The sequence below is a fragment of the Anolis carolinensis genome, chromosome 1 (genome assembly GCF_035594765.1).
Source record: "Anolis carolinensis isolate JA03-04 chromosome 1, rAnoCar3.1.pri, whole genome shotgun sequence".
NCBI lineage: Eukaryota > Metazoa > Chordata > Lepidosauria > Squamata > Dactyloidae > Anolis > Anolis carolinensis.
The window spans coordinates 204354379-204375924 of record NC_085841.1 but is presented as its reverse complement, the minus strand read 5'-3'; the positions used below and the strand labels follow the sequence as shown (position 1 = coordinate 204375924).

Genomic DNA, 21546 nt, shown 5'->3' with positions numbered 1-21546 from the left:
CAATAGATGTAGTTGCCATGATCTTGGTTTTCTTGACGTTTAACTGCAACCCAGCTTTTGCACTTTCTTCCTTCACCTTGGTGATAAAGCTCCTCAGGTCTTCCTCACTTTCGGCCATCAGAGTGGTATTATCTGCATACCTAAGGTTGTTAATGTTTCTTCCAGAAATTTTAACTCCGGCCTTGGAATCGTCAAGCCCTTAACGTCGCATGATGTGTTCTGCATACAAGTTGAATAGGGAGGGCGATAGTATACAGCCCTGCTGTACTCCTTTCCCAATCTTGAACCAGTCTGTTGTTCTGTGATCTGTTCTTACTGTGGCTACTTGGTCTTTATACAGATTTCTCAGGAGACGGACAAGGTGACTTGGTATCCCCATACCACCAAGAACATGCCACAGTTTATTATGATCCACACAGTCAAAGGCTTTAGAATAGTCAATAAAGCAGAAGTAGATGTTTTTCTGAAACTCCCTGGCTTCCTCCATTATCCAGCGGATATTGGCAATTTGGTCTCTGGTTCCTCTGCCTTTTCTGAACCAGCTTTGACATCTGGCAACTCTCGCTCCATGTATTGCTGGAGTCTGCCTTGCAGGATCTTGAGCATTATCTTATTCGCATGGGAAATAAGTGCCACTGTACAGAAGTTTGAGCATTCTTTAGCGTTTCCCTTTTTTGGTATGGGGATATAAATTGATTTTTTCCCAATCTGATGGCCAATCTTGTGTTTTCCATATTTGCTGGCATATGGCATGCATCACCTTGACATCATCACCTTCCAAGATTTTAAACAACTCAGCTGGGATCCCGTCGTCTCTTGCTGCCTTGTTGTTAGCAATGCTTCTTAAGGCCCATTCAACCTCACTCCTCAGGATGTCTGGTTCTAATTCACTCACCACACCGTTAAAGCTATCCTCTACATTATTATCCTTCCTATACAGATCTTCTGTATATTCTCGCCAACTTTTATTGATCTCTTCGGCTTCTGTTAGGTCCCTGCCATCTTTGTTTTTGATCATGCCCATTTTTGCCTGAAATTTGCCTCCGATGTTTCTGATTTTCTGGAAGAGGTTTCTTGTCCTTCCTATTCTGTTGTCTTCTTCCACTTCAATGCATTGCTTGTTTAAAAATAGTTCTTTGTCTCTTCTGGCTAGCCTCTGGAATTGTGCATTTAGTTGGGCATATCTCCCCCTATTGCTGTTTCCTTTCGCCTTCCTTCTTTCTTGGGCTACTTCCAGTGTCTCAGCAGACAACCAACTTGCCTTCTTGGTTTTCTTTTTCTTTGGGACTTACTTTGTTGCTGCCTCCTGAACAATGTTATGGACTTCTGTCCATAGTTCTTCTGGGACTCTATTTATTAAATCTAGTCCCTGAAATCTATTCTTCACCTCCACTGCATATTCACTAGGAATATTTGTGAGATCATATCTAATTGGTCTGTGTATTTTCCCCATTCTCTTTAGTCTGATTCTAAATTTTGCAATAAGAAGTTCGTGATCTGAACTACAGTCAGCTCCAGGTCTTGTTTTCACCGACTGGATGGATGTCCGCCACCTTTGGCTGCAGAGGATATAGTCAGTCTGATTTCGGTGTTGACCATCTGGTGAAGTCCATGTGTAAAGCAGTCTTTTAGGTTGTTGGAAGAGAGTGTTTGTTATGCATAGTGAGTTTTCCTGGCAAAACTCTATCAGCCTACGTCCTGCTTCATTTGGTTGTCCCAAACCATGCTTGCCTGTGATCCCTTAGAAGTCACCTTAGAAGAAAAATATTCCATTGAATATGAGGCTATTTTGATTCTGTGTAACCTTTAAATATCATGTTCACTGTATTTGTGGGATTTGGGAGTAGCTTTGAAGGTTGGAAAAACTATCACAGCACCTTTCTCTCTAGCAAACTCATTGGTTCCATACACTAATAGATTAAGATATTAAATGGGGCTTTGTCTCCATAAAGACATATGGTAAAACCAGAAGGATTGCTAAAATCCAAATGTAGAAAAATATCAGCCACAAACCAACACATTCATACCACTAAAATTATACTACTGAAACAAAGATAGCATGGGATAATGAATATGCAATGTATATTTCATTGAGTTTAACCTAACTGTCCTGGAGTGTTGGTGAATGTAGTTAATTTTTCTTTCTTTCTGCAGGTAGTCCTGCTATTTAAGAGGCTACTAACTGATTTTTGCAGTTCAAAGATCACAGAAATGTATTTGTGCAAGTAACGCTTGTTGTTTAATGTTTCCTCCCAATTAGGCCTACATAGAAAAAGTGGAAGAAGTTGACATGCTTGAGATGGAGCAGAAATTGATTGAAGCCAAAAATTACCTTGCCTACCTGATAGAGTGTACAAACTTCTCACCAGTAGATATTCGACTAAACAATAATGTATTCCAGTGGTATGGACGAATGGGGGATATATTTGAGGAGCACAGAAAGATCATTAAAGAGAAAACAGAACAGTTTCAAGAAGGACTTAAAGTTAGTTTTCTTCTTCTTCCAAATGGTACTTGGTTTGTTGGGGTAGCGCTTAAAGCAGGAGTGGGAATCGAGTTGCCCTCCAGATTGAACAGTGATTTTTTACCACATAATAAATATACTTCTGATGTCATCACTGAAGCAAAATGTGTTTCCAGAATTGGGGTCTGTCATTAAATCCCGGTCACCCTAACCAGTATGGCTATTAGTGAGGAATGCCGGGAGTTGCAACACAACATGGAGGGAACACACTTTCCACATCTTTGCCCTACAATATCAGTGGTAAAATGCAAAACGACTACTGCTAAACCAATATGGTCCTTGTAGGCATAGTACTCAAAATGCTATTTAATTTTTGTAAACTTGTACAATTGTATTGCAGTACCTCAGGGTGTGTCTAGATCTCTGTTGATTCGTCTCTCTTTCTATTTATTTATCCATAATGTCATGTTAGATGCGCTGCGAAAGATTTGTGGAGGAACTGGAAAGTTATGCTAAGCAAGTGGAAGAATTTTATTCTTATGGAGACATTCAGGAAGTCAATAGGTATCTGAAAAAAGCACAGGCACTGAATGCAAAGCTAGATGCAGCTGCTGATAAGGTAAGGACAGTTGCTTATTTTCCTTTAGAGCAGACTGTCAGAAGTGCCTTAGCTTGATGACAGAATACAGACTTAACATCTCTAGTTCCTAGCATCTCTCAGTTGAAAGATCTGAGCTGCCAGATGGTGAGAAATATCCCAGAGAGAATCCCTGTACCCATGAGACCAGTGCCCACAGTTTCACCTACTGCTTCCAACAAAATGTGCCATTCTCAAGGGTCTCGGCATTTTCTGGGTTCTCCAGGTAATTCTATAGTATGCTTCCCCAGAAGTTTCTATAGAGTCACATTGTAACATCTAGCAAATTCCTAACAAGGATACATCTCTAGGGATTTTCTAGGTTTTCCAGGGTGACTCTGTGACAACTTCTGGCAGAAGTAATTCATTTCAATATGGTGTGCTATTATCCACAGTTTTCTGTTTCCACAGTAAGGTCAGCAACATATGTCTCGTGTTTATGGAGGGTATACTATATTTTTGTCACTCTCTTAATTAGTGGTTGGCAAAAAATGGGGCCAGTAATTCATGTAAATAAGACTCTAACCCTGTGCTCTTTGACTGAGCAATCCAAGAGCCATAGTGCAGATCAAGTCTTTATTTTTCTGCCTGCCTGAAGAGAAAATGGTCTGTCCTTAAAACTCTTTGTTGTAGATGATGAGATCTTCACCATCCTTCTTATTAGTAGTGGTTGACATGTCAGTAGACAATGACTTTACTCCAGGTTTAATTTACATGATAAAAGAGCTATATCCAGAGTGATTATCTGCCCCACAATATACATTCAGTACCATGGATAGCTTCTGAATCATGATATATCATAATACACTATGGAGCCCCTGGTGGCACAGTGGATTAAACCCTTGTGCTGGCAGGACTGATAACTTAAAGGTCAGGTTGCTGACCTGAGAGTTGCCGGTTCGAATCCAACCTAGGGACAGCACAGATGAGCTCCCTCTATCAGCTTCAGCTCCATGCAGGGACATGAGAGAAGCCTCCCACAAGGATGGTAAAAACATCAAAAATATCCGGGCGTCCCCTGGGCAACATCCTTGCAGATGGCCAGTTCTCTCCCACCAGAAGCGACTTGCAGTTTCTCAAGTTGCTCCTTACACGAAAAAAAAATCCACTATAGTCTTGGTTTCTTCCCATAAACCAGTGGTTCCCAACCTTTTTTTGACAAGGGACCACTTAGACCGGAGACCACCCCTCCAACATTAGTACCAAAAAAGTTACGAATCAGTTTTTGGTCAACTTTAGATTCGGTTTGGTTATTTGGGGTGCTCATTCAGAATATTGCATTGGACATACCACGTCAGCTCTAGTTTCTGATATAGAACATATGCCATCCAGTAGTCACTATCTGCTCACCCACATAAAACCATATTTAATAATCTAGAGCTGATGTGGTCTATCCAATGCAATTTTCTGAATCAGCACCCCAAGTAATCCCAGGAACAGGCCTAAAAACGAAGACATCAAGACATTTTTTTTTGGTTCAGCTGTGTTATTATCCTTGGATTTTGTTAACGCTCATGTAAAAAAAAAAGAAGGGAGCTGGTTGAGATTGAAATTTTTTTTTACAAAAAGTGGAGTGCGAAATTCCTTGCCACGGGCACATGGCCACGAGGAAGAGGGCATAGTCTGTGGGGCATTGCAGTGGTTACTAACAGTGAGGCTGTGGACCATATTTTAGTTATTGTGGACCACTTGTGGTCCGTGGACTGCAGATTGGGAACCACTGCTGTAAACTTACTCAGCCTAAATCACAAAAGTATTAACTACTGAACTATATGCATGTAGCTGACGAAAATATACTCACCTGGAAGCCAATACCTATCCCAGTGAGTGAATGGGTGTTTTTTTTTTTTTTTTTGTAATACTGGTTTCTGTTGTGTTTGTATGTATTTTAGAAATTGATATTGTTCTGCGCTGACTATGGTGACAGTCATCGAATAATCCACATGGGTGTCTTGTATTTGTGGAAAGATTTTTTCATGTTATAATTTAATGTGGGACCTGTGTTAATGCTTTCAAAATTATCCGTGGCATCTCTAGATTGATCAGATTAATGCAGAAGAAGAAGCTTATGGGTGGATACCCTCTCAGTATCCCCAACGTAAAAAAATTCAAGACACGTTGAATCCATATCTTCGACTTTATGACATGACAGTAGAATTTAACAACAAATACAGAAACTGGATGGATGGAATATTCACCAAGGTGAATCCAGATCAAGTTGAGATGGATACAGGGAACTACTGGCGTGCACTGTATAAGTTAGAGAGAACCTTTCATGATTCACCAAATGCCTTATTTATAACAACGAGAATCAAGGCCAAAGTGGAGGAATTTAAGGAACACATTCCTTTGATCCAAGTGATCTGCAACCCTGGTTTACAAGACCGGCATTGGCAAGCAATGTCAGAAATAGTTGGATATTCATTGAATCCCTCTGAAGATTCAACTGTTTCTTCATATATTGATATGCACCTTGAACCGTACTTGGAAAAATTTGAAAGCATCAGTGAAACAGCCAGCAAGGAGCATTCGCTTGAGAAGGCTATGGTGAAAATGATTTCAGAATGGGACGCCATGGAGTTTGTTCTTCTTTCTTATAGAGAAACAGGGACTTATATTTTATCAGCTGTGGATGACATTCAGATGTTGCTGGATGACCACATCGTCAAAACTCAGACAATGAGAGGATCTCCTTTTATCAAACCGTATGAAAAAAAGATGAGGTAAGATGTTTCCAGAGGGGAGATTTCAACAACATGGCTTCCAAGTGATCTACTGTAATTTGAGACAATGATAATTTACAGTTAGTTGGAGGAAAGACTAGACATGATGGTGGTAAAAAGCTTCATTAAAGGGTTTTACTTATGGTCAAAGGTGTACTTCCTACTTCTCTCTATGCACTCCTTTCATTGCTTAATGCCTGAGTACAGTCTTTATGGGGAAATGGAGAGTACTGAATTCAAAATACAGCATACAAATTGAACTCATTTATTTCAGATGGGTTATAACCTTTATTTATCCCCCTCCAATGTAATTTAGAGGGCAGAATTTGAAATTTCCTGATACAGAATTGGGAAATTATTGCATAATTTGGACTTTTTTTGGAGGGTTGAGTAGCCAATAGACTACAAACCATTATGTTGTTCAATAATCACATTTTATGGAATTGCTTTCCCTAGTTAATGGGAAATAAGACACCATCTCAGATATTTTTCCTCAATCTCAGCTCTCTTGTCACAGAGATAGGAAGATTCTAGAGTTATTGGCCCTCCTCAAAGTGTTGTTGCTTCAAGTTTGATCATGAAGCTCACTATCTTATGTTTTATAGGGAGTGGGAATCAAAGCTTTTGCTGGTACAAGAGATCTTGGATGAATGGCTCAAAGTTCAGGCTACATGGTTGTATTTGGAGCCAATTTTCAGTTCTCCTGACATTATGGCTCAGATGCCTGAGGAAGGAAGGCGATTCACCACTGTGGACAAAACATGGAAGGATATCATGAAATGTGCCATTCAGGTAATAATTCTTCTCTTTGGATTGGACTTGGTGACTCTTGGGCACTCTTCCAATTCTACATCAGGCATGGGCAAACTTTTTTGCCTTGGGACCACATTGTGGGCTTGTCCAGGAGGGCCAGGCCAGGCTGGGAGGGAGGGCAGCCAGGCCAGGCTGGGAGGGAGGGCAGCCAGGCACCCGCTGGGTGGGATGAGCCCAGGAGGGAGAAGGCGAGGCCAGGAAGGGGTGGGACAGGTCCCGGGTCATCCTCAGGTTGCCCTCCTGGCATAAGGACAGGGATGCTCACCCCATCCTTATGCCGGGAGGAAAACGAGACATGTGGCGATTGCCCCAATCCTCCTCCCCAATACGCCTCCCTTGATCTTCGGACTGTCCTCTCATCATTATGCTGGGAGGAGGGTGAGACAGGCAACATCCAAGAGCACTCCAGAGAGGTCTCAACCCGCTGTGTGGCTACCGCGAGTCGTCCTCCTGGCATAAGTGCAAGGCAGCTCGCACCGTCCTTATTCCAGGAAGAGGGAGAGACATGAGGTGGCTGAGAGTGCTCCAGAGGGCTCAGTTGCTGCGTGCCTTCCTTCCCCATCCTTTCTGCATAAGGATATGGTAGGCCACCAAGAAGACAGGGAAAATGAGGTGGACCTGAGGTAGGCACCCAGCGGGCCGCATCCGGCTCCCAGGCCTTACTTTGCCAATGCCTGTTCTACATGGTTTATGTTGACTGGCAGCTATGGGTATTCATTTGGTGGAATTAGATGAATTAGTATGAAGGTATGAATAGAATGGAAATAACTGTAGGGACGTAATATGTATTTGTTGGGTGAATATACTTAATATCTGGATTTATTATTATTATTTATTACATCACTTCTACCCCGCCCTTCTCACCCATCAGGGGACTCAGGGTGGCTTACAATATAAACATATATATATATATATATATATATATATATATATATATATATATATATAATCCATCAAGACTAAAAATTACAATAAAATTAAGAATATACATTAAAATATACATAATTATACATTTAAATATACATTTAAGGCGCTTTCTATGTCCAGGTGGGGTCTGTTAGTAGGTCATATATTCATATCTCATTTTTGCTGCTACTCATGCTCAAATGCCTGGTCCCATAAACACGTTTTTGTTCTCTTTTTGTAAACAATCGGAAGAGTCCTCCTGGATTGAACCAAAAGTCCATCACAGTAACCAACCAGATGTCAGGAGCAGGATAATAGTACAGTGGCACACATTGGATGGGTATCCCAGCAACTCTAATTCTGACATTAACATTTAGTCATGATGACAGTAACGCCAATGAAACACTTTGCCTATGAAAAACCAAGTCCTGGATTGGCAATTGTGCAAGGATGAAAGCTCTAGAAGGGCCGTCATAGCATGAGAATGAGCAACATAGGGTTTGTGGTCCTTCCAGACAGGCCCTATATCCCAGGATCTCATCCTAGGTTTTCTCCTTCAAACTGGATTATATGAGTCCACACTGCCAGATTATCTGCTCTAAACAGAAATCCTGGTATCAGATCTCGGCATATAGGGCCTGTCTGGAGGGGCCCATAGTCTCAATCAATTCATTTTGGCAGCCTCATGTCCCTCCAAAGAAACCTCTCACCTCACATTTGACTGAATTTGCCACCATGGCAATAGCAAGAACAAATCAGGCCTGCCTTTATTTTTCCTTCAAGGCAAAGTAGATTCTGCCTTCAAGCCTTCTTTTCCTATGTACTAGCACTCCCAGAAACTTCACATATGCAATGTAAACCTTATATAACAATCTATGTCATCCCAATGCACTTTGCTTTTAATAGCACTTTCAGCAGTGCTATTAGACTGGAAAGAAATTATTTGAACTCGACACACTGTGGATTAAAACAGGAATGACATAAAAGGGGGCAAAAGGTTAGTTTTGCTTCTGTCACAGCCTTTGCTTGGAGCAGCAGCTGGTTTGCAAGCCTGGAGGTGGTTCTTATGGGACTGTGGGTTGCCGATCCTTTCCTTAGCAAAATGGCAATATTGAATGTGATTCACAGCTGCCCTACACACACTTTAAAATGACTTAATTTTTCATCCCTAGAATACCAGCTTGGAAACTATTGTTCATTCAGTTGTACTCCTGAATAATCAAGTCGCAGTCCTATGCACAGGATAAAGTTGAATTTCTATGCATTTTCCAGTGTGTCATAACTAACACATTTTTTATTTTGCATGTGAATAAACAGTTGAGATTCTTTTTCCAGAAGGTGGCAGTGTATATCTAGAAACAGTGAGCAGATTTTGTAGTGGAAATAAGTATCCCCTCGCAGCATGAACTAAATCTGAGTCTGTGTCTTGATTTTTTTGATGTACTGTTGTGTTTCACCAGGATTATAAGAAATCTCAAATGCATTTTTGATTGCCCTATGTTTTACCACAACTCGGAATAATTTTCCATGTTGCCCAGATCAATGTAGATGAAATTGCTCTTTCATTTCACTGCTCTTTTTGATAAACAGAAATTATCCCCCAATTTGATGTAAAACAGCAGTGCTTCTCTATATGAAAGAAGTTGTTTAAATCATCTTAAGAAGAGGTTAGTTCTATAGAGGAGCTGCATTTGTTTCCAGGCATAACACATATTTATTGTAATACATTATATATACTTATAATATTGATAATAATATTATAATGTAATACAATATTATACTAATAATAATATAATATAATATTAATTATCTATATATATAAAAGGGTAATGAAATTTCGGCCTAGGACAAAACAGCAAAACTACACATCCCAGAAACACTAAACTTGGCAGCACAACCTCTCATCCATGCCTCTATGTTCATACAACAAAAAGAAAAGAAAAATAAAGTCCTAATTAGAGGGAGAGGAATAATTGTTTTTATCCAATTGCTGCCAGTTAGAAGGCTAAGCTCCGTCAGGGGAAAACCTTTACCCTTTACCTTAACTACCACCAATACCTCAATACTTTATTTCCCATACCACCAGACTTCGCCACAGCAACGCGTGGCCAGGCACAGCTAGTATATTATATATTAAATGTAATATTACTAATAATATAGTAATTTAATGCTTATATTGTGCTATGCTAATAATATATTGTATGTACATTTGATTTGTAAGCTGCTCTGAGTCCCCTCCGGGGTGAGAAGAGCAGGATATAAATGAAGTAAATAAATAAAATAAATATTTAGTCACAATTCAGCTTTATGTTGATGTAGCTTATTTGTCTGCAGATCACTAGTAAGTCACATTAGTGCTTCAAAAATGTTGTGGTGGTCTTATTTATTCTCCAAGCTTCATTTCAGTCGTAGCTCTTGCATATCAGTGTAGGTTCAGCAGCTAAAAGGCTCATCTCCAAATCCCCTCTTTCCTGGGGAAATTATGAAAATAATTGTATGGGTTTCTTTATGTCTCTTCAAATTGCGGTCTGTGCTAAATGTGCCAATGGAATTTCGTGTAGTTGCCACCTGATGGTGCTCTTGTGTCATTAATCAGAAAATCTATTTTTCCTTTGAGTAGAGATAGAAGGGTGGAGGAAAGCAAAGAGGTGTGGATGAGAGAGACAGAAAATTGCATATAGTTCAAGATACCAAAGGAAAGTAGCTAACATGGGCAGAGACCATACCCTCATAAGGGATTATAACACTGTGCAACACGACTTTTGTTCCTGGGTTATAAATGTCATTTCCTAATTGGTTCTATCATAAAAGCATGGTGAAATTTTATTAAAATGCAAATGGTTTGTTTTTGTGGGACATCCTACAGCACATTTTGCTATAGTTTTTCAATGAATAACTAATCAGTTCAACATAGTTTGTGGCAGGCACAAAAACAAAGTTTCTGGAATATAACAACTACTTTCAAAGTAAGTACCTCACAATTAAACAGGAAACCAGGAACAGAAATGTTTACAAATTTTGTTACATAGTATAATTTGCACATATAGTTGCATCATTACAGCTGTGCATTTATCTTGTGGTGCACATGCTTTATTTCTGTATATCATATACCATGATCCTTGCAGGCAGTGGAAGAAAATCTTCAGCACTTGGAATGTGGCACTGGAAATGCAAAATATAACATGTGACCTCCTTGACAACAGAACATTTGGAATGAGGGATATTGAAACTGAGAGCATTTCCTGACAATTCCTGTGAATTTATCATAGAATAATAGAATCATAGAATAATAGAGTTGGAAGAGATCACGTGGGCTATTTAGTCCAACCCCCTGCCATGCAGAAAAAGCAAAAAGTACCCCCAACAGATGGCTATCCAGTCTCTGTTTGAAAGCTCCCAAGGAAGGAGCTTCCACCACACTCCAAGACAGAGTTCCACTGCTAAACAGCTCTTACAGTCAGGAAGTTCTTCCTAACGTTCAGGTGGAATCTCCTTTCCTGTCATTTGAACCCATTGCTCATTGTCCTAGTTTCCAGGGCAGCGGAAAAAAAGCCTGGTCCCTCTTCCTTATGACACTCTTTCACATATTTATACAAGGCCATCATGTCTCCTCTCAACCTTCTCTTCAGCAGGCTAAACATACCCAGTTCCTTAAGACGCTCCTCACAGGGCATGGTCTCCAGACCTTTCATTGTTTTAGTTGCCCTCCTCTGGACACCTTCCAGCTTGTCAATATTTCTTTTAAACTGTGGTGCCCAGAATTGGGCACAGTATTCCAGGTGAGGTCTAACCAAAGCCAAATAGAGAGGCACCATGACTTCCCTCGATCTAGACACTATTTTCCTTTTGATGCAGACCAAAATCCCATTGGCTTTTTAAGCTGCTGCATCATACTGTTGGCTCATGTTCAACTTGTTGCCCACAAAGAGCAGTTGAAGGGAGATATTGACAAACTGGAATGCGTCCAGAAGAGGGCAACTAAAATGATCAAAGGTCCGGAGAACAAGCCCTATGAGGAGCGGCTTAAAGAACTGGGCATGTTTAGCCTGCAGAAGAGAAGGCTGAGAGGAGACATGATAGCCATGTACAAATATGTGAGGGGAAGCCATAGGGAGGAGGGAGCAAGCTTGTTTTCTGCTGCCCTGCAGACTAGGACGTGGAACAATGGCTTCAAACTACAGGAAAGGAGATTCCACCTGAACATCAGGAAGAACTTCCTCACTGTGAGGGCTGTTCGGCAGTGGAACTCTCTCCCCCGGAGTGTGGTGGAGGCTCCTTCTTTGGAGGCTTTTTAAGCAGAGGCTGGATGGCCATCTGTCGGGGGTGCTTTGAATGCGATTTCCTGCTTCTTGGCAGGGGGTTGGACTGGATGGCCCATGAGGTCTCTTCCAACTCTACTATTAGACTCATGATTCTATGATTCTAAGACTCCTAGATCTTTTTCACACGTACTGTTGTTGAACCAGGCGTCACCCATTCTGTATCTTTGCATTTTATTTCTTCTGTCTTACATTTGTCCTTGAGATTCATTTTGTTAGTTTTGGTTCAGTTTTCTAATCTGTTAAAATCATTCTGAATTCTGATCCTACCCTCTGGAGTATTGGTTATTCCTCCCAATTTGGTGTCATCTGCAAATTTGACAAGCACCCCCCTCTAAACCTTCATCTAAGTCATTGAACAGTCCTGATCCCAGGACTGAAACCTGGAGCGCTCAACTAATCACCTCTTTCCAGGATGAAGTGGAACTATTGGAGAGCACCCTTTGGGTTCCCAACCCATATGGCAGTGGAGACTCATATAATTGAGTTCAAAGCAGATAATCTGGGATCAGATCCTGGGATATAGGGCAGTGTAAATCAAACCTTTGATCACGCTTCAGCCTCCTTGAGCGTGTGTTACCCTTCCATTTGTTTTGATGATGTTTTGTATCTGTCTTTCAAAAATATAATAAATTTTTTCTTATTTAGCTTCTAAGTTCCAAATTATTTAGGAGGGGAGGAGGCACGTTTTGTGCAGAGTCACAAATACAACATAAGGCAAAGCATGCAGGAGAGACCACAAGAAAAACTCCAGGGCCCAAGTTGGATGACTACCTTTATTGCCTCAGCTCAGAAATCACCTAAAATGCTCTCAAACATGGACTGCATATTCATCAGTCAAGGCTGGATCTGCCATGAGGCAGAATGTGAAAGCTGCCTCATTGGCAGATGCTGGGGTGCCGCAAAATGTATGTTCCCCAGCTGTTCCTCCCAAGTCCCCAACCATTCCCCAATCTTAAAAATTAGGACAGTGTGTACCATAAAGCTTGCCATGTGGTCCCTTAACTAGTCTGCTGTCTCAAGGGCAGTCTTGGAATAAAATCCAACAACTTGGCTTCTGTTATGTGGGATAGTGAGTTATCTACACACTTGGTATTTCAACTGGCCCTCATGGCAAGCTGTCAGATTTTCCAAAATTTTGAACTTTTATTGTAAAAATATTGGAGTGTCAAATATTCATTTATCGTGTGAGAAGTGAATTGAGGATACAGTTATAATGTATTTAAAAACACAAAGTCAAAAACTTGGCATTATACTAAATTTCCTTTTACCAGAAGCTGGCCACCAAGTGCCTCTGGATTCACTGTAAGAAGGTCCTCCATTGTGTATTGTGGCAGGGATCAGACTGCATTGTAGTAGGTGGTCTGTGGTTTGCTCTTCTCCACACTCGCATGTCATGAACTCCACTTTGTAGCCCCATTTCCTAAGACTGGCTATTCATCTTGTGGTGCCGGAGCACAGTCTGTTCAGCACCATGCAAGTTGCCCAGTCCTCTGTGTGCCCAGGAGGGAGCTTTTCATCTGGTATCAGCTATGGATTGAGGTTTTGGGTTTTAACCTGCCACTTTTGGACTTTTGATTGCTGGGAGTCAAATGACACCAAACACATAATATTAAAAGAATGCTTTGTCAAGTCTTACAAAGCCCTTTGTTCATTGTTTGTTTATTGAGCACATTTATATTCTACCTCATAGACCCAGAATGAGGGGAGTGGGTGCAGGAACTCAATCTGAGTGGGGGTGAGATCTACTTGAAATCATCTAAAAGAATTGGACTACAAATAGCTATGGGTTGGTGAGCCCCTTCCAGCATTCTATGTAACAAAATTTGAAAAAAAGTCTGTTTCTGGTTTGAAAGTGTTATTTCCTGTTTAATTGTGCAGTACGTACTTTGAAAGTAGTTGTTTTACTCCAGAAATTTTGTTTTTGTGAGTGCCACAAACTAGGTTGAATTGGTTGAGATTCAAGCAGATATTCATGGGAAAACTAGAGCAAAATGTGCTGAAGGATGTCCCACAGAAACAAACCTTTCACAATTTAATCAACTTCTTCCATGTTTTTATGATAGAACCGATTAGGAAATGACTTTTATAACCCAGGAACAAAAATAGGGTAATGGATGGGTGAAGTAGTTTGTCTCCCCCCTGTTCATATTTGTAAGTACAGTAGAGTCTCACTTATCCAACATAAATGGGCCGGCAGAATGTTGGATAAGCGAATATGTTGGATAATAAGGAGGGATTAAGGAAAAGCCTATTAAACATCAAATTAAGGTATGATTTTACAAATTAAGCACCAAAACATCATGTTAGACAACAAATTTGACAGAAAAGGTAGTTCAATACGCAGTAATGCTATGTAGTAATTATTATATTTACGAATTTAGCACCAAAATATCACGATGTATTGAAAACATTGACTACAAAAATGCATTGGATAATCCAGAACGTTGGATAAGTGGGTGTTGGATAAGTGAGACTCTACTGTAGGTGAAATTAATAGCAGCCTTCCTGCCAAAGTTTGGTCCCTCCCCACTTTAAAAATAGTTGTGTGGGCTCTGTTCATGAAGGAAGCGGTCAAAGTGGCTGACAAATTTGAAGATGTGCATTTTCCCAAATGCAAAGGAAACAGCTAACAGAACACTGGCATGTAAAAATATCAACAAAATGCCAGAAACTGAAGAGTAAATGTCAAAACTAACACACGCTGTGAAAGCTTGCTTAAACAAACAATCACTCTTCCCTCCCAAATCCAGGGAAAGATGTACAAAGAACTTTCAGATGAGCCGAGACGTAAAAGAAAAAGAAGGAAGAAGGAATGAAATACAAAAGAATAGGAAAGGAGGGCGGGGGAGTCAGGAAAGCTAAAGCTCAGAATGACCTCAGGCTCTCTAGAGAGTTTCAAATAATAAAAAATGAGGTTTGAGTTATGTTCAAAGAAAGAGGAGAAATAAGGAAATGGTAAAGCCCACTGCATACAGGAGATGGTGAAATGCCAACAGGACAAAGAAGATGCCTAAAGTGTCCAGTACCTTCTTTGGCTCTGTTTTCTCCTGGAAGGGAAACAAGGGTCTAACTCAGGGGTCCCCAAACTTTTAAAACGGGGCCAGTTCACAATCCTTTGGACCGTTGGAGGGCTGGACTATAGTTGGCCACCGAGCAATAATAATTAATAACAACAACAACAATAATAAAGAGAGTTGGAAGAGACCCTTTGGGCCATTGAGTCCAATCCCCTTCTGCCTTTGTGCACCAAAAGCACAACCAAAGCATCCCTGACAGATGGCCATCCAGACTCAATGTTATTATTATTATTATTATTATTATTATTATTATTATTATTAACAATAATAATAATAATAATAATAATAATAATAATAATAATAATAATAAAGAGAGTTGGAAGAGACCCCTTGGGCCATTTAGCCCAATCCCCTTTTGCCTTTGTGCACCAAAAGCACAAGCAAAGCACCCCTGACAGACGGCCACCCAGCCTCAATGTAATAATAATAATAATAATAATAATAATAATAATAATAATAATAATAATAATAATTGTAAGAGAAGAGACCCTTTGGGTCATTTAGCCCAACCCCCTTTGCCCTTGTGCCGTGGAGGCCGGATAAATAGCTTCGATGGGCCGCATCAGGCCCCCGGGCCTTAGTTTGGGGACCCCTGGTCTAACTGGTGAAAACAATCTGAGAAGATAAAGGAACTGTATCCCAGAATAGGTAACCAGATAGGAAACGCTACTACTTAAGGGGCTGCAGTAGCACAGCGGTGGTTTTTTTTTTTTCCCGTGTAAGGAGCAACTTGAGAAACTGTAAGTCACTTCTGCTGTGAGAGAATTGGCTGTCTGCAAGGACGTTGCCCAGGGGATGCCCCAATGTTTTTAAAATGTTTTTACCATCCTTGTGGGAGGCTTCTCTCATGGAGCTGGAGCTGATAGAGGAAGCTCTCCTCTGGTTGGATTCGAACAGGCAACCTTCAGGTCAGCAACCCAGCCTTCAAGTCATCAGTCCTGCCAGCACCACTGTGCCACCGGGGGCTCCTAGCTAGCTGCAGGAGATCTGCTGACCGGAGGGTTGGCAGTTCAAAGCCGTGAGTCGGAGTTCGGAGTTCGGACTGGGTGGCCCTTGTTGCTCCTTCCGTCTCCAAGGTCTCATCTACACTGCCATATAAAATCTAGATTATCTGCTTTGAACTGGATTATATGGCAGTGTAGACTCGTGTAATCCAGTTCAAAGCAGATAATGTAGATTATCTGCTTTGATAGTTTGGATTATATGGCAGTGCTATCAGAAATGCTATCAGAAAAGAGGGGACATACTTTTTTTTAAAAAAGTGTAATTATTAAAAATGTGCAGAGAAGAGTTTCAAAAGAATGAATCACATTTGTTTGGGCTCTGGAGCCTAAGTTTAGAATGAAGTATTTAACATCCAGCTTTTAAATTGGCCTAATTATTCCTTTCATTTCCTCCCCCTCAGGACAAACATGTTCTTACAGTAGTGATGATAGAAAAGATGTTAGAGAGGCTGAAGAAGTCCAATGAGTTCCTGGAATTAATTCTTAAGGGACTGAATGAATATTTAGAGAAGAAGCGACTGTTCTTCCCCAGATTCTTCTTCTTATCCAATGATGAGTTGCTTGAGATTCTCTCAGAGACCAAAGATCCTACAAGGTATAGTGAGAGTCAAAATGTTTTTCATTAAGAACTACACATTAGAGTGGGTAAACAGCTTGTTCTCTTCAGATGTTAAGCGCGCCTGCTTTCCTTGTCCATTGACCATCTACCCAACTGAAGCCATGACTTCACATTCAACACCTCTATTCCATATTTAGTCTATATTTAGATGAATTGCATTGCTTCTCTTTTTGGAAATGACTGTTTTTTTATGTCTGTCCCTTTATTAAAGCTCAGTTTCATCCTTAAATCATTTCTCTTCTGGGGCCTCTACACTGCCATATAATGCAGATTATCAAGTCAGATAATCCACATTATCTGCTTTAAACTGGATTATCTGAGTCTATACTGCCATATAATGCAGATTATCAAGTCAGATAATCCACATTATCTGCTTTAAACTGGATTATCTGAGTCTACACTGCTATATAATCCAGTTCAAAGCAGACAATCTGGATTTTATATGGCAGTGTAGAAGGGGCCAGGAACACCACAGCCATAATTTTTTGAGCTTTCTGTGGCCTAATATTTATTTCTGTCTGAAGTCTTTGCCTTTTCAGCACCATATATAGCTGTCCTGTTCTCTAAAAAAATTCCACCCTTTCTCCCGCTTTGCCCTATATGCTGCCCTTGGGAAGTTGGGTATACAAATATTGGGGAGGGCTAGGTCAGTCGTAGGGAGTGGACTGAGCAAACACAATCCTCTCTTCATTTGTTGAGTTCTGTGCAAACAGAGGCCTATATGAGTTGGGATTTCAGTATGATAGCCGAATTGCAGCATAGCAAATGAGACAAGAGAACAGATGTGATAGTGATTTGAATGTTGGACCTGGGCTGTGAAGTCCCTCCTACACTACCATATAATGGAGTTTCAGAATGCAGTTAGGAGTCTCCGGTGGCCTAGGGGATAAAAGCCTTGTGACTTGAAGGTTGGGTTGCTGACCTGAAAGCTGCCAGGTTCGAATCCCACCCAAGGAGAGCATGGATGAGCTCCCTCTTTCAGCTCCAGCTCCAGCTCCATGTGGGGACATGAGAGAAGCCTCCCACAAGGATGGTAAAACATCAAAACATCCGGGCGTCCCCTGAGCAACGTCCTTGCAGACGGCCAATTCTCTCACTCCAGAAGCAACTCTGGTTGCTCCTGACATGAAAAAAAAAGAAAAAAAATGCAGTTTAATTGCACTGAACTGCATTATATCAGTCAACATTGCCATATAATGCAGTTCAATGCAGTTAAACTGCATTATGAAACTGCATTGTGTGGTGGTGTAGATGGGGTCTAAGAGAGCAGTGTTTCAACCCACTGGGTGACCCTGAACAAGTCACACTCTCTGAACCTCAGAGGAAAGCAATGGCAAATCTCTTCTGAATCTGTCTTGCAAAAATCAAACAAACAAACAAAAATGCCCAATGATACTCATTTTTATAAGTCAACGTGAAGGCTCATAGTAACAAACAAAGGAGACAGGACAATGATTCTTTATCACAAGAATATGTTTTTGGGATAAGTTATTATTCTGATAGCATTTTTCTGAGTGTGGCTCCTGAATAACTGGAAACAATAACAATAAGAAGCATCAAAATATTATATAAGAATTGGTCATCATCATGCAGGCCTGCAGATCAATCCTGGTATGTTCCACTGTTTTGCTGGAAATTCAGTAGGACCGTTCCTATAGTTGCCATGTCTGTGCCTAATGTGCTTTGGAAATTATTTACTGCAATGTATATATATGCGGTCTTTAATGTATGGAGTTTTTGCAAATGTGATATAGGAAAGAAAAACTTCTGTGGGTAGAAGTTACTGTTCTGACTCCTTGAGATAGTATGAGGTCATTAATCTAACTGTACAATGTGCAAATAACTTCGTCTCTGAAGGAGTCGTCACTTGTTCTGCAATGCAATGTTTGTATCTCTTAATCCCCTCTTTTATTTCTCCAGGGTAAAGCCTCACTTGAAGAAGTGTTTTGAAGGCATTGCAAGTGTCGAGTTTACTGAAGTCTTAGATATCACCCACATGAAAAGCAGTGAAGGAGAAGTGGTAGAACTCATAAACACAATATCAACATCTAAAGCTAGAGGTCAAGTGGAAAAATGGTTAGTTGAACTGGAATCAGCAATGGTGAATTCCATCCACAAGGTAAATAAACCACACTTGACTTGAGTTTGTTTTGATAGAAAAGCAAACAGAGTCACTATTTCTAAAAACAAAACCAAAATCTCAGAGAAGTTTGCTATTCTCATCAACTTAGACACAGTGTTAATTTGGATACCTAATCATCATCATCATCATCATCATCATCATCATCATCATCATCATCATCATCATCACACAGTCCTAAACACTAATAATAATAATAATAATAATAATAATAATAATAATAATAAATCACTCAGTCCTAAGCACTTGGAAAGTGTTTGACTTGTGATTTTGTGATACGAAATCCAGCATATAGATCTCGTTTGCTGTGTCATACTATGTCTTTGTGTCAATAATAATAATAATAATAATAATAATAATAATAATAATAATAATATACTTTATTTATATTCCACTCTATCTCCCTGAGGGGACTCAGAGCTGATTACAGGTACATATATGGTAAACATTAAGTGCCGTTGTACAGTTGACAGAGACAGACAGTACATAAACAGAGGCACAATTTCCCTCTTTTCATCTCCGGCATCTGGCTGTGCTCAACTTGGCCATGGGGAGGTGCTGCTGTTTCATTTTCCATGCCAAGGAGTTTGTTGTCCATGAACTCCTTTCTTGGTCGGATTTTTTGCTGGAATGTTTTTCAGGGCGTCTTTTACTTCCCCGCCAAAGCAGTGCCTATTTATCTACTTACATTGTTGTTTTCAAACTGCTAGGTGAGCAGAAGCTGGGCTGATGGCGGGTGCTCACCCCGACCTGGGCTTGAACTGCCAACCTTCTGGTCTCAGGCAATTTAATACGCTGTGCTAGCCCTACTTACTAACCTGTGCTGGCCTGGCCCCCTTTTTCATATACACTTTGTTATTAGCCTGGGGAAGATAAATTTCTACAATTGTAGAGACTCTCTGTTTAGAAACAGAGCTGGGACACACAGGAAGAAAGCCATAACAACTCCTCTATATTTTTAGTGCTGCCAATGGGAGCTCCCCACCTAGAACAAGTGACAGCTTTCGTAAAGGGTATTTTTTTACAATCAAGAGGCTAGCAGAGATAAAAAGGACATAATTCTTTTAATTTCACATCTCTATGTGCTGTTGTTGCAGTCCTGCCGACACACCCACATTTGTCATGTTTTGAACAAAATTGTTTTGCCTAAAGATAAAAATGACCATTGGAACTACAGTAGAGTCTCGCTTATCCAACGTAAACGGGCTGTCAGAACGTTTGATAAGCGAATATGTTGGATAATAAGGAGAGATTAAGGAAAAGCCTATTAAACATCAAATTAGGTTATGATTTTACAAATTAAGCACCAAAACATCATGTTATACAACAAATTTGACAGAAAAAGTAGTTCAATACACAGTAATACTATGTAGTAATTACTGTATTTACGAATGTAGCACCAAAATATCATGATGTATTGAAAACATTGACTACAAAAATGCGTTGGATAATCCAGAACATTGGATAAGCGAGTGTTGAATAAGTGAGACTCTACTGTACATGTTTTCTAAGGGACACATAATTGAACTAAAGGCTAGTCTGAAAATGTTGGGTTATTTTTGCATATTATTTTCAGCTATCAAAATAATAGTAGTAGCATCTGATCAACACTATTAAATATATTCCCACTATTGAATTTGAGGTGTTTGAATAATGTATTGTGCAAGAAATGTAATTAATCTTGAAGGGTGATTATTTTTTAAAGGTTAATGTGTTTCTGTGGTAGACATGAGTGGGCCTTTGGACATATTGAATGCTCTGCAAATCATAGCTGTTTTGGAAAACAGATCTTTGAACAGCAAAACTTAAAATGGATTGCCTAAATAGTCAACATTTCTAACCATTTCCAATTTTTGAGCCCTTGGGTCACATTTACTTTTTTTTTTGTATCTCTGTATTAACTTGATTTCCAACTACTTTGAAATTCATCCCCCAGCCTTCCATTTCATTACCTCTTAATTTGTTTTAAGTGTTGTTCACATTGTAGCCAAAGTTGTTATGTGACTTTAAAGACCTCATCACACTAGAGCTTAGCTCCACTTTAAATCCACTTTAGGAAAGGGGCTTTAAACAGCTCAGCCAGATAGGTCCTGGGCCTCAGCAAACTACAAATCCCAGAATTCTGAAGGAGGCAGAAACCAGATTTAAAGTCAATTCATGTTCTAGTGTGATGAGGCAGTTGGTCATTTTTGACTTAGGATAACCCTAAGGTGAAACTATCATGGGATTTTCTTGGCAGGGTTTGTTCAGAGGGGAATTTATCTTTCCTTTTCTCGGAGGCTGGGACAATGTGATTTGCCAAAGGTCATACAGTGGTTTAAACCCTTGTGCTGGCTGAACTGTTGACTTGAAGGTTGCTGGTTCAATTCCACAAAATGGAGTGAGCTCCCACCTGTCAGTTCTAGCTTTCAGGGACATGAGAGAAGCATCCCTGCAGGATGGTAACATCTCTGTAGATGGCCAAATCTCTCACACCAGAAGCAACTTGCAGTATGTTCTCTAGTCGCTTCTGACACAATAAAAAAAACCCCCAGTGTATTTCCATAACCAACTGGGGATTGGAATCCTGGTTTCCAGAGTCATAGTCCATTTTTCAAACTACTTTAGCATGCTGGCTCTGTATTGTAGTCAAATTTCCTATGAATTAACAATAAACACAATTTTAAGCCCTGAGAAAATTATACTAGGGCTGCAAAAAGAAAAGTCATTTTTGTGGGGTCTGCTGGTAGTTTGTTCTTCTGTGAATACAGTCTGATAGAAATGCTAAATTGGTGGTTTTATTTTTGAATATGTTTTTGATGTAAATTTGCTCCATTAACTATATTGATCCGTTTTACCAAT

General features: G+C 40.1%; 1 protein-coding gene across 1 annotated transcript in view; it reads left to right on the top strand.

Moving 5' to 3' along the window:
* Positions 1-21546, top strand: part of dnah7 (dynein axonemal heavy chain 7) — a gene marked incomplete in the record, with an annotated part of 224097 nt that overhangs the window by 38214 nt on the left and 164337 nt on the right. The window contains 6 exon segments of the mRNA XM_062964053.1: positions 2261-2485; positions 2937-3083; positions 5139-5824; positions 6430-6616; positions 16348-16541; positions 18486-18684. Of these exon segments, the coding sequence (XP_062820123.1) occupies positions 2261-2485; positions 2937-3083; positions 5139-5824; positions 6430-6616; positions 16348-16541; positions 18486-18684 (1638 nt within the window).